The sequence below is a fragment of the Agelaius phoeniceus genome, chromosome 1 (assembly GCF_051311805.1).
Source record: "Agelaius phoeniceus isolate bAgePho1 chromosome 1, bAgePho1.hap1, whole genome shotgun sequence".
Taxonomy (NCBI): Eukaryota; Metazoa; Chordata; class Aves; order Passeriformes; family Icteridae; genus Agelaius; species Agelaius phoeniceus.
In genome coordinates this window covers 1436490-1450335 of record NC_135265.1, presented here as the reverse complement: position 1 = coordinate 1450335, position 13846 = coordinate 1436490, and the positions used below count along the sequence as shown (strand labels likewise).

Genomic DNA, 13846 nt, shown 5'->3' with positions numbered 1-13846 from the left:
TCATGAAAACTCCTGATTTTTTATATGAAAAACTGGGAACCAGTTGGAAAAATCCAAGCTGAAAGGTAAATGCCTTAAGGAAAAAAAAATGGATACTAATAGGGAAAAAATAGAAATAAAGGAAAAAAAACCCAAGCCAAATCTGGTAATTTCTTTAGCTTGTTTATATTTTGTTAAGTTATATTTTGGAACAAAATTCCCGAATAACCTGGATGTGACTCCTGCTTAACCCAGAAACAAAAGTCACCACAGCACAGCCAGGTCAGCTCCAAAAGCAAACCAAAACCAGGCCTAAAAATAAACCAGAGCCATGGGAAAAGACTAAAAACAAACAAAGCAAACCCAAAACATCCAGACCGAATCTGAGTGCAGCTTTTCCCGGGATATCAGATTAGATGGATTGGTCAACCCCTTCCCCAAGAGCCAAGCAGGGAGAAAGCCCAGGGAATGCCAAAGACAAAGGCAGTGGGCACCTTTTCCAGTAAAACTGAGATAAACCTTGCCCAGGAAATCCTGGAAACAAAGCCCAGCTCCTTTGTGAGGGTGAGACAGAGACGCCCTCGGTGCTGCTGTGGTTTGGATGTGTTGGACAAAGCTTTTCCTGGAAAACCAATCCATTGTCAGGAGATGGTGGGAGCAAGGTTTATGGAAAACCACTAATTATACTGCCAGGGGTGTAAACATTCCTCATTCCTTCTTTTCTCTTTTCCTTTTATTTTTTTCCCCTGTCTTGCGAGCTCAATTCTATTTCCCTGCTTTTTTAGGAGTTTGGGAGCAGCGATTTGTAAATGCACATGGAAAATAATTTTTTTCTTGGAAGTTTCCAGTCAATCCTAAAGGAACGAGGACTTGGAAATCCAAGGCAGAGGAGACTCACCTGGGCTCAGTTAGCCATGATGTGTTTCACAAAAGCTGGAAAAAAAGAGGGAAAGAAGGATCAGTTATCCTGTGGGAAACATAATTAACCTTTCATAGGTGGGGTTTATCGGAAGAGTTACGGACTCAGAATTGTCTAAAATTTGGAAATTTTTGCCCCAGATTTTCCATGGATTTAAACTTTCTTGGGAATATTTTAAGAAAGCTCTCAGGGGTCCCACCCACCTTCGTAGTTGATGCAGCCGTTGGCATCTTCCTGCCCAGCCATCAGTTTATCCACTTCCTCCTCAGTCAGCCTCTCCCCTGCATGGAAAACAAAATCCCTGGATCAAAATCCCCAGCTTAGGAATTAAGGAAGCTCCTGAAGAAGAAATATGGGAGTGAGAGAGAAGAGGGGGACGTTTCTCCTAGGAGGAATTTGGGGTGCTGACTGTGGGATAAGCTCATTTTGGAGTTGCAAACTTGATCCAAATTCCAAACTGGATCCAAATTTGAGACCCAAATCCAGAAAGACGGGAAAAATATGGAAACCCACAGGATATTATGGGCACAATTCATTTTCCTAGGAATAAGCTTGGTCTAAGTGCCAAATCTTGAAGGTTTGGGTCAGTTTTAACCAAGTCCTGATGGAAAAACTCTCAGTGAAAACTCAGTTCCCCTCTGAGTTTGAGATTCCAGAAGACTCCAAGGTCAAATTTGGGATCTCTGGTATGGATCAGTGATTGATTTAATTAAATTTAATTTTATGATTTAAATATTTGGTGCCTATTGGTTTGTAAGTCTTCATTTTGGTGAAGGAGAACGGAGACAAACCAAGGGAATCGTTGGGATTGGCGTTGTTGGGATGATTTGTGGTAATTTAATAATTATTGGAGAAATCCAACGCAATGGGAAGGAGGGAGGGAGAGGAGAAGGGAGACATGGAAACACCTCTTGGAAGCGCAGAAAAATGGGGACAAACCAGGGGAATAAACGGGATTGGAAATTTTGGGATAATTTTACAGTGATGGGAATGAGATATTTACAGGAGAACTAAAACATGAAGGGAGAAGAGGGAGCGAGAGAAAGGCAGGGATGGAAATTCCCAAGGGAAGGTTTTCCTCACCCAGCGTGGCCAGGACGTGGCGGAGCTCGGCTCCCATGACGGTCCCGTTCCCCTCCTTGTCAAACACCCGGAGCCCTTCCACGAAATCCTCGTAGGTTCCCGTGTCCTTGGTCTTGGCAATGTGCTGGAGCATGGGCAGGAAGGTCTCAAAGTCGATCATCTTGGAATTCATCTCTGGAAAACCCAGGGGAAATGGAAGGTTTGGGGGGGATTCTGGGAATAACGATGGGATACCCACCGTGGGGGAGGGGGAAAGATCTGTGGTGATAAATTTTGGATAAAAGGAGAAAACAGCCTGGAAATGGAAGTTTGGGAGGATCCTGGGAGAGTTGGGAATAACTGTGGGATATCCACCGTGAGGGCAGAACTGTGGTGATAAATTTTGGATAAAAGGAGAAAAGAGAATTGAAATGGAAGGTTTGTTGGATTCTGGGAGAGCTGGGAATTAACCATGGGATATCCACTGTGAGGGCTGAACTGTGGGGATAAATGTTGGATAAAGGGAGAAAAGAGAATTGAAATGGAAGCTTGGGGGGATGCTGGGAATAACAATGGGATACCCACCATGGGTGGAGGGTCTGTGGTGATAAATGTTGGATAAAAGAAGAGAAGAGAACGGAAATGGAAGGTTTGTTGGATTCTGGGCGAGTTGGGAATTAACCATGGGATATCCACTGTGAGGAACTGTGGTGATGAATGTTGGATAAAGGGGGAAAACAGCCTGGAAATGGAAGTTTGGGGAAATTCTGGGCGAGTTGGGAACAACCATGGGGTACTCACCATGGGGAGGAAGGTCTGTGGTGATAAATGTTGGATAAAAGGAGAGAAGAGTGTGGAAATGGAAAGTTTGTTGGATTCTGGGAGAGTTGGGAATTAACCATGGGACATCCACCATGAGGGCAGAACTGTGGTGATAAATGTTGGATAAAAGGGGAGAAGAGTGTGGAAATGGAAGGTTTGTTGGATTCTGGGAGAGTTGGGAATAGCCATGGGATATCCACTGTGAGGAACTGTGGTGATAAATGTTGGATAAAGGGAGAAAAGTTCCTGGAAATGGAAGTTTTGGGGGGATTCTGGGAATAATGATGGGATACCCACCATGGGGGGGAAGGTCTGTGGTGACAAATGTTGGATAAAAGGAGAGAAGAGAATGGAAATGGAAGTTTGGGAGGATGCTGGGAGAGTTGGGAATAACCATGGGATATCCAGCATAATGTGGGGATAAACCTTGGATAAAAGGGAGAGAAGAACATGGAAATATGGAACACAGAAGGAATCACTGCAATCGTTACAGGCCTTCCCCCCCCATCTCTTGTGGAACAATCCATGTCCTTACATCCAGGTTATCCCTTTGTTTCTCTGGATGTGTTGGAAATATCGGTGTTTTTAGGAAAAACACATGAATTCCTCCATAAATGCAATTTCAAAAGGCAAAAAATTTGTCATTTTACAACACATTGATGCCCAGGGCTGTTAAATTAATTAATTCCCCTCAGTTTGGGACAATTATCTTGACTTCCAGACCAATTTTTCCTCCCTTCCTGCTGGCAATTTCAGAGGCTCCTCTGTATCCCGAGTTACTCCGCACTTAGAAAATGGAGACCTCACCTTCTCCAGGTGTTCTCCAGGAATAATTCTGGGAAAACGAACGGAGGAGGACACCAACCTTCAGGTTTGGGTCTGCCAAGCAATTTCATGACCTCAGCCTGGGTCGGGTTCTGCCCCAAGGCCCTCAGGACGTCCCCACATTGGGCGTAGGTGATTTTCATCTCCGACTTGGGGGTCCGGTCGAAAAGGGAAAACGCTTCCTTAAATTCTGGAAGGGAAAAAGGCCAGGAGAAATTCATTCCATGCTCCCTTGGATAAAAGATAAACCCAACGGAACCTTTCCCTCACTAATTGCCTGGCTGTTTCATTTTGTGGTTTGGGAAAAATTTGGATGAGCTTTGTTATCTCCAATGTTTGTGCTCCTCCTTCCCTGCGTTTTCCGGTTCCACCGCGGAATGGAATCGGAGAGGTCAAATGCTTCTCCCGTGGTATTTCCGTCTCAGTTAACATCAGAACGTGTGGAAAACAGGAGAAATCGCTGCCCTGGGAGCTTTCCAGCTGCTCAGGAGCACTCAGGAAGGCCCAGGATTCAACAGCAGCTCTGCTGATGGGAGAACCGGATCCTGGATTAAACGTTGGATACTTTGAGAGCACTGACCCAGTGCCCAGAGCTCCCCGAGCACCTCTAGGAGCTGGAAATGAGCTATGCCAGGAAAAAATACCGGGATTGTCACCCAACAAGCTGTGTATGGGTAGGGGAGGGTGAAGGTGTATGGAAAACCTTATGCCAGAATTCCAGGATGGGTTGGGTTGGAAGGGACCACAGTGGGTCACTGGTGGCACCTCCCTGCTCCAGCAGGGAGCACAGGGCTCAGGATTACATCCCGGCAGGTCTGGAATATCCCCGGTGAGGGAGACCCCACAGCCTCTCTGGTCTCTGCTCAGGGCTGGTCTCTGCTCAGGGCAGAAGTTCTGTCTCCTGTGCCGGGAGAATTCCTGGGATCAGTCCCTGCCCGTGGCTCTGGTGCCATTGCTGGGCCCCCCGCAGCAGAGCCTGGCCCTGCTCTGACCCTCCCTGCACCCAGGGACACCCAGGGCTGAGGGCCCCTCTCAGCTGGGGCTCCTCTCCAGGCTGAGCAGCCCCAGCTCCCTCAGCCTTTCCTGGGCACCGAGATGCTCCAGGCCCTTGCTCGGCTCCAGGAGCTCCTGTCCCTGCTGTGCTGAGGATCCAGAGCTGGACACAGCACCCAGAGGTGCCTCCAGGGCTGGGCACAGGGAACAGGGTTTGCTGTTCCCTCAGGGACTGGGAACAGGCCGGATCTCCTGCGGTTGTCAGAGGTTTCCCATCTCCCTCAATGGAATCCCTCACTACTTCTAGGGGTAGGATCTAGGCAAGAGCATTCCCATGGGAGAGGTTCTCCTTTCCACCACTGATTTCACATGGATGTGGTGCTTGAGGGCATTGGCAGTGTTGGGGTAAAGGTTGGGATCAATGGTCTTAAAGGGTCTTTTCCAAGTGGAATGATTCCATGATTCTCTTGCAGGATCCAGCAGACACTTCCCCAGACTCTCCGGTTCCTCAGGCTCTCCTTTCCCTGCTGGAATTGCAGGGTCAGAGGAGGATCCCAGGGAGCAGCAGTAACAGCCTGTTATCCTTTACTGTTATCCTTTAACTTCATCCTTTATCCTTTAACTTCATCCTTTATCCTTTTGTTTTATCCCTTATCCTTTAACCTCATCCTTTATCCTTTGATTTGATCCTTTATCCTTTAACTTCATCCTTTATCCTTTGATTTTATCCTTTATCCTTTAACCTCATCCTTTATCCTTTGATTTTATCCTTTATCCTTTAACCTCATCCTTTATCCTTTAACTTTATCCTTAATCCTTTAACTTCACTGTTATCCTTGACTTCCCACTGCACTATCCACAACTGATCCCCAAAGTCCCTTTGGCTTTAAATCCCTGGATCTGGCCCTTGTGCTGCTGTTACTCTTCCACATTTATTTCTGTCCCACATTTCCAAACTCTGGGAATTTATCCTCTTTTCCCTAAATCCCGATCCGTTCAAACATTCAGCCACACACTCTGCACCCCAGATTTTCTCCATCTTCCCCAACTCCTTCTCTTCATTCCATCTCCCCTTTTCCCCTTTTTTCTTTCCTTTCCTTTGCTTCTTTCCCTCTGTCCTTCCTTCTTTGACTTCTGCTGGATTTTCCTCTCCTCCTTTCTCCCTCCCTTTCCATTTTGATCATTCCACTCCCAATTTTCCTCATTTCCTTCTTCACCCAACACTTCCAAACAACACTGAAACTTCTCATTTGGGACTAATTAACATTCCCTAGCTTTCCTCTTTCCACTCCCCTCTTTTTCATCTTCTCCCTGCCCCTCCCTCCTGATTTTCCCTCCTGTCCGTGGGCAGAGCCCCGATCCCTTTCCAGCCCCTCATTCCAGCAGAGGGCAATCGTGGATTTTCCTGGGCTCCTTGCTGACAGTGGAATGGGGGCAGAGGCCCCTTCCCAGCTCCTTTCCTGGGGGTCTCACAGCCGAGGAGGGTGAGGAAAAATGGGGAATATTCCCACCTCCCTCAGCTCCTCATCCATCACCACTCTCTGACTGCCTGGGACCAAGTGCTGGGCACCATCTCCTGAAGATTCCCAATCCAGCAAAATTCCTGACAGCTCAGATTTCCAAGGCTTTGAGTTGGTTTTTTTGGGTTTTTTGTGGTTTTTTTTTTTCCCTACTGTTTTAATCTTTTCATTTGCATTTGCTGACTCCGTGAAATTCCCATCCATGCACCAAAACCACCTTGGTGTCCTTTGCCCTCCCTCTGGCCATGGAACCCTCTGGATATTTTCAGATTCCTAATTCCTGCCTCTCTGCCCATCTGCAACAGCTCCTTTTCCCCCTTTTCCAGCAATTCTGGGAGCTGAAGAGGCCCAGACCCAGGGTTCAAAGCAGACGTTGCCACCAGGGATGGGTTTCACTCATGGATGAGGAGCAGGACACCCCCAGAAATGGGAGGGTTCTACAAAGCTTCCCCCCAGACCATCAGTTCTTCTCCTGGAGCCACATTTTGGGGACCAAACCACCCATGAATCCTTTCAGGGAATCCTTTGTTCCACACAACCTTTTCCTCAGCAAAAAAGAAGGAATTTGGGGAGTTTTAAAAGCCCTTGAGCCGCTGCAGCTTCCATTTCTCCTCCACCACCTCCATTTGGAATCAGCTGCCAGAACCCCAATCAGTGGTGACAGACCAGGGATATCCAACCCAGAGGATGGAATTTGGGAATTCCAAAGGAATTTGTCAGCTTTGGGATCCTTCAATCTTCCTGAGACCCCTGGATCCTCCTTGGGTCAGCAGAGAATGACCATGGAGGCGATAATTAAACATCTCTCCAATTGATTTTTCCCTGTCTCTAATTAACCCCTTCCCTGATCCCATCTTTTAGGGGCGCTCCCAAGGGTTCAAAGACCAAATCCTAAATCCTGCCAGATGTTTGATTCCTTCCATCAATTATCCCATAAAACCCGGGCTGATTTTTGAGGAGAAATGGGACAGCTGCAGTCCCAGCGTTCCCAGGACTTCGGGCAGGAGGGTTTGGGATCAGTTTCTTGAGCCAGGACAAAGGGGTTGGAAACTGATGCTGATGTTTGGCTTTGAAAGGATAAAGAAATTCCATGCCTGGTGTTATTTGCTGGATTTGGGAGAGCTGGAACACATTAAATTCTGAGGAAAGGCAGGAAAAATTATCAGAAGCAGAGCTGAGGGTTTTCCTTTGAAAATATTGATACTGGTGGTTTTTTCCCTAAAGAAAAACCTGTATTTGGGATGTTTTGGGGGTGTAACTCCTGGAAATGGGACATGAATTCCCTGGTTTTCTTTTGGAGGGAAGGATTTAGAGGAGGAGAGGAAGAAAAGCCAGGAATTAAAGCTCAGCCTTCCTAAAGTTGTGCCAATATCCCGGCCCTGCTCAGCCCAGCACTTCCCAGGGATGGATTTACTGAGCCCAGAAGCGAAAAATCTTCCTCACCTTCAATCTGGTCGGGGCTGAATTCCACCTGGACGAGACAAAAACAAGATAAGAAAGCTGATAAGAAGGGGGGAAATGACTCACACGAGAAGAAATACGGTTTAGTCTCAGTTTTATGACCCCGGGGGCTGGGAGGTCCATGAGGGATTCACCTCCCGTTACCCCAGGTTGCTCCAAGCCCTGCCCAGCCTGGCCTCGGGCGCTCGGTTCACAGGAGAGGTTCAGGTTGGATATCGGGAAAGAATCTTCCCAGAAAAGTCTGTCCAGGCCCGGCACAGCTGCCCCTGGCAGAGCTGGAGGCCCCGTTCCTGGAGGGATTTGAGATCCACGTGGATGTGGCACCTGGGGACAGCCATGGCCTTGGCAGTGCTGCATTAATTGATCTGACGAACTTTGAGGGCTTTTCCACCCTAAGTGAGTCCATAACTCACTCCCCTTTTTCCTTGGAAGGACATCAGGATGGCTTCCCTTGGGACTTGTTTTTGTGGGAAATATCCCAGCAAAAGGGATCTTCTTCAGAAGAACTGAGTTTTCCCTGGAGTTTTTTTCCACGGAATGGAGTGGGAATGGAGTGTTTTTGGGAAAAACACGTGAATTCCTCTATAAGTGCAGTTTTAAAAGGCAAAAAATTTGTTGTTTAAAGCCAGGACATTTCCACCCAAGCCTCCCTCTCCCCAGGGATCCCAGTGGTGAGGTTTGCTCCAAATCCATATGAGAGAGAGAGAGAGAAAATCCCATTTTTCTCCTGCCCTGACATACAGACAACACCAGACATTCCATGAGGATATCAAACCTCCAAATCCAGACCTTTCCACCCGTGTGATTCCAGCTTTCCTCATCTCCAGCACTCCTGGCTTTAGGGAATCATCACCTGATGGCATCAGCTGCATCCTGATGCCGCTGGATTCTTCCCCTGGCTTTGTCCTGGAGGCTCCAGGAGGGGATTTACTCCACCCTTGGCCCTGCTGACGTCATTCACAGCTTCCAATCTCCTGGAATTTTTACCAATCCCAATGGACGCCGTCACTCCGCGCTAAGCCCGGCATAGCTAAGCCTGACATCAGTCCTATGAATAAATCTGTTGTCACCCAGCAGCCAGGAGTTGAGCCGGGGGAAGCATTTAGACAATGGAGCCCTTCCAAGGGTGAAACAACATTCCTGGTTTTTCATAGGGCACCGGAGGAATCTGGGGACGAGCAGCAGGATTTGCACTCAGCCATGGCAGGGATAGCTTGGGAGGAAGAGGAGGTTGGATTTTAGGGCTTTTTTTTTTAAATTTATTGATTTCACTGGGGGTTTTGGGGTGCTTGGGGTTTTTTGTGGGGTTTTTAAAAAGTTGTTTGTTTGGAGTTTTTGTTGTTGTTGTTGTTGTTATTGTTATTTTGGGTTTTTTTTTACTGTTCCCTTGGGACTGTGCTTCAGGAGGCAGAAATGCAGGTGCTGGAAAGAGGCCAGGAAAACCATCAGGATCCTGGGGGTTGAGGTTACATTTGGATTTCACCATCATGTGGGGCTCTTTCTTCCACTAAAACCTTTTTAATCCTATTAATACACAACATTCCCATCATCCCCTCTCCCATCACTTTCCACAGTAATTATGATGGATATGAACTCCTCCAGTGCCCTGGGACAAACATTGATCCAGTCTCCAACAGCTCCAGCCCTCCCAAGGAAAGGGAAAATAAAACCAGAAATCAACCCTTAATTCCAGCTTTAATTCCAAACCAAAACGCTGCAGGAATAGGAATACGAAGCAGAATCTTCGTCAAGGTCATGCAGAGGTTGCTGCTGCATAAAGTCCCCACAAAATTATTCCTTTTTTTCTGTTTGCTCTTAATATTCCAGAGGGCAGGGAGAGACGGGATATTGGGAAGGAATTCCCGGCTGGGAGGGTGGGGCTGGGATGGAATTCCCAGAGCAGCTGTGGCTGCCCCTGGATCCCTGGCAGTGCCCAAGGCCAGGCTGGACAGGGCTGGGAGCAGCCTGGGACAGTGGGAGGTGTCCCTGCCATGGCAGGGGGGGATTGGGATGATCCCTGAGGTCCCTTCCAACCCAAAACTACTGGGATTCTGTCATTTTCTGCAGGGAAGAGGTTTTGGCCCCTTTGGAAGTGGGACTGGGTTGGAGAGGGATTATTTTGGGAATGCTGAGCCTGCCAGAGTTTGGAAACAAAACCAGAGCTCTCCTGTCACCACTTTGTCCCGTTATCCCATTATCCCGTTATCCCAGTGCCTCTTGGGCTGCTCATTCCTGTTTATTTTTCAGGACAGTTCCAGGGACATTTTGAAGAGCTCCAGTTCCTGCAGCTGGATTTGTAAGGAGCTGGAAGCACCCAAGGATGGAGAGGACTTACCTGGCAGCTGGAATTATCCCATCCCTGGGGTGGGATTGAACGGAACAGTTCCATCCATCCCTCCCAGAATCAACCCCTTCATCCCAGGAGAAGCTCCCCTTTGCCCAGCCTCGCGTGCAGCCCCTCTGCCTGTGGATTGCTCCAAGCTCTGGAGCTGAACCGGCAAATCCAGCAGGATTCCCCATTCCCGGTGCTGCACCGTCCCTGTTTTCCCTGGCTGCTCCCACCCTGGACTCTCTTCCATCTTTCCATGAAGAAAAAGGGAAGAAGCTTTTTCATTCCAGTATCCCAGCAGGGCTTTGCAGGGACAAATTCCATATTCAGCCTTGAGATCCCAGCACCCCCCAAAAAATAATTCCTGGCTGCTTTTTCCCCGGGAAAATATGGACAATGTGGAAAACTCTCTATGGAAAGCCGTGTCCCTTCCAGGTCCTCACGTATCCCAGCTGTCTCCACGTGGATTTTGATCCCAGTCACCGGACCTGGAGCAACGTCACCTCATCCAACTTTAGCCACTGAAATGCCGGCGCCCAAATTCCCAAATTCCCCTCTCATCTCCCTTTATCCCAGCTCAGCGTCTCCCAAGGGTGACTCAGCCCACCCAGATATAGGAATTTGGCACCATCCCAAGGGATGAACTTCCAGAGGTTTCCTCTCTGTTCATTATTGAGGATTTAAATCCCGTGATCCATTTTCCCATGGTTAAAGCTCTAGGAGTCATTCCCGCTTTCCGTGTCCTCAAAAATTCATAAATTAATCCCATTTTTCAGATTATTTTTCATGGAAGCACAATATAATCCTGGGAAAATCCACCTCCCTATTAAAAGGTTTCCAGGTGGGAATGAATTAAATGCAAGGAAAAGACAATTTTTTTTGCCACCAAATCTTTTCAGGACAATTCATTCCTCAAAATAAAAACTGCAGAGATCATCCTAGAAAAACACTTCCTTAAAAAAAAAAATACTTTCCAAGGAATGAGCCCAACTCTTCTGGAAAATAAATCCCCCAGAACCTCTTTTGGATGAGTTGCGAACAACATCCAATTGCACCCACTCTTGGAAATTTGGGAAATCTTTGGAATGTTGGAAATTTCGGAGCGTTGGCTCGAATCCAATGGGAATGTGCATGAGAGAAACTCCAAAAATTTGGGATAATGGCTTTAGGTAAGGGATGGATCCCACATTTAGGCCCCTGAAACTGACATCCCAACACACACACAAAAAAAACCAGACCAGGAGCATCCAAAGGTGAGAGGAAAAAAAAATGAGGAAAATCTGATATAATTCCAAGTGCCAAATAAGATCCTGGGATCATTATCAGGACTGGGAGAGGTGGGAAAATTCCAACAAGGAGCACCTTTCCCTACCACAGGAATATTTTGATTTTGAGACTTTTTAGTGGTTAAAAAAAAAAGTCTCAAAATTCCAAACACAACCTATAAAATCTGGGAATAAACAGAAATAATTTGAGACATTCCCATAAAAGGATTAATTTTGAACATTTTGTTTGGATGCAAGGTTGCTTTTCCTACTTTTTTTAACCACAGTTTGTGGAAATGAGAATGGATTTCACCCTGCAGTGCAGAAATTGGGATATTTGGAGAATTCCAACCCTCATTAAAGCATTTTCCCAAACACTGGGAAGGGATTCTGGGCTCCAGCAGGGCTGGATTTATGGAGCAGGAATTTGCACAAACACACAAGGACATTCCTGATCAAATAAAAGAATTCCTGGGAAAATTTCTCTAGGAAATATCCCCTCCCCTTTCCTATAAGTTTGGGGGAAAAATGCCCCAGACTCCAACTCTGTATTTCCCAATTTCCTTGATCCAGCATTTGGGAATGGGATATTCCCTTCAGGGATTGGGATTTGTTTATTATTTGGGAATTCCAGACAAACCTTTAGCACATTCAAAATGGGATAAGAACTCTGTAATTTATAGAATAATATTTATAATATATGTAACCTTCAAAATTCCAAATTGTGCCAAAGGGAAAAAAAAAACATTTCCATGAAAAATAAGAATTTTCCAAACAATTGTGCGGAGTAATTTTTAAAAATGCAGGAATTTTTTTTTTCAAAGATAAAAATAAACATGTAGAGCATGGAATTGTTTTGATTAAAAATAAAGATTTTATGAGTGATGTAAATTTGGGTTTGGGGTTTTTTAAATGACAACTCATCCCTGCTGCCCTTGATCCCACAATGTCCCAGAATCCCAGTGGATATTCCCACAAAGTCACGGCGTCCTGGCTGGAGCTCCCTGTGCCTCCAAGGGAAACAATTCCCTTTGTCCCTGTCCTTTTCCAGCACTGGAATGTTGAGCATGGAGCTGCTGGAGAGAGCTGGAGCCCATCACAAACCTCCTTCCCAAGGTCATGGAATTGTTCTGGAGTTATTCCCTTCAAAGCTTCCCCAAGACCGAATTCCTTGGGACTTGATTTCTTGATATGTTACAAATCATTGCTTTTTTTCACCAATATCAAAGATTTACAGGGAATTTGGGATTCAAGGCAGGAAAACGCCCTTCCAGGATTTGTCCCAAATCCTGAGCTGTGGGACTCGGTGCCACATGGAAGAGGAGAAGGGTTTAATCAATGAGGAGACAAAGCAGCTTATTCCTGTCCTCACGTAATTCCCATGTTTTCCTGAGGGAGGATTCAGGGATATTTATCTGTTGGGAATGTTCCCCTGGAGAGGAGAAGGCTCCAGGGAGAGCTCAGAGCCCCTGGCAGGGCCTGGAGGGGCTCCAGGAGAGCTGGAGAGGGACTGGGGACAAGGCATGGAGGGACAGGACACGGGGAATGGCTTCAAAGTGAAAGAAAGATGGGAGATTGGGAAGGGATTCCTGGCTGGGAGGGTGGGCAGGGGCTGGGATGGAATTCCCAGAGCAGCTGTGGCTGCCCCTGGATCCCTGGAAGTGTCCAAAGCCAGGCTGGACATTGGGGCTTGGAGCAGCCTGGGACAGTGGAAAGTCCCTGCCCATGGAATGGGATGGGATTGAAGGTCTGTCCTAATCCAAACCATTCCAGAATTTTGGGATTCCCTGATTCTGTGATTGTCTGCTCCAAATTCCCACAATAAAAGAGATCCTGCAGAACTCCTTTTTCCAAAGGCAATGCCCTCTCCCAAAGGACAATTCCCAAAGGACAATTCCCAAAGGACAATCCTTTCCCCCAAAGGACATTTCCCAAAGGACAAAGCCCCACCAAGAATTCCTCCTGTGCCTTGCAGAGTTTACCCCTCCCGGGACATTCACATTTCGGCACAAACCCAATTCCCAGCTCATTTTCGAGGATATCAGTTCCCAGTATCCAACTCCTCCACCAGCTCCAATGGCACCACAGGACCAATCCACCTACTTTGACCGAAGCTGGGTTAAACTCCACTTCTTTTTTGGGCTCTGGTTCCGCTGGTTTTGGTGCTGGCTTGGGCTCCTCCTTCTTGGGCTCGGCCTTCTTAGGCTCGGGCTTCTTGGGAGCCATGGCTGATGTGGGAAGGACAGGCGGAGAGGGTCGGAAAGGCAGGAAAGAGGAGCTGCCGCAGGAAAAATCCCGGGCTGGAGTGGGTCTTTATCCCCTCTGGAAGTGCCACATTGTCCCTCCCAGACCTGTCACATGCCGCCGCTCACAATGGGGCCATGGCTATAAAAGGACAAGACTGGCCCCGGCTATTTTGGATCCTGCCCTTGGATCCGGCATTGTTCCCAATTAACACTTCCATGGAAAAGAGATTTTGGGGGGTTCAGGCCGAGCCTGGCGCCGGCTCAAGCATTTTTGCTGGGCAGGGGCAAGGGGGAGGCTGGGTTACGATCCAGGTGCTCCGATGAGCTTGGCCCTTGCCAGGGCCATCGCGAGTGACATTCCCAGCTCCCGAGTGACATTCCAAGCTCCCGAGTGACATTCCCAGCTCGCTTTTCCAGGCTGGATG

At 47.4% G+C, this 13846-nt stretch overlaps 1 protein-coding gene across 1 annotated transcript; it reads right to left on the bottom strand.

The window, feature by feature from the left end:
* Positions 1-883: 883 nt before the first annotated feature.
* Positions 884-13401, bottom strand: MYL3 (myosin light chain 3). Its single transcript, XM_054638457.2, has 6 exons — positions 13279-13401; positions 7564-7591; positions 3648-3797; positions 1982-2155; positions 1102-1179; positions 884-912 (listed from the first exon to the last, which is right to left on the bottom strand). Exons 1-6 carry the CDS (start codon positions 13399-13401, stop codon positions 884-886), a joined length of 582 nt encoding a protein of 193 aa, XP_054494432.1.
* Between the last annotated feature and the right edge of the window lie 445 nt (positions 13402-13846).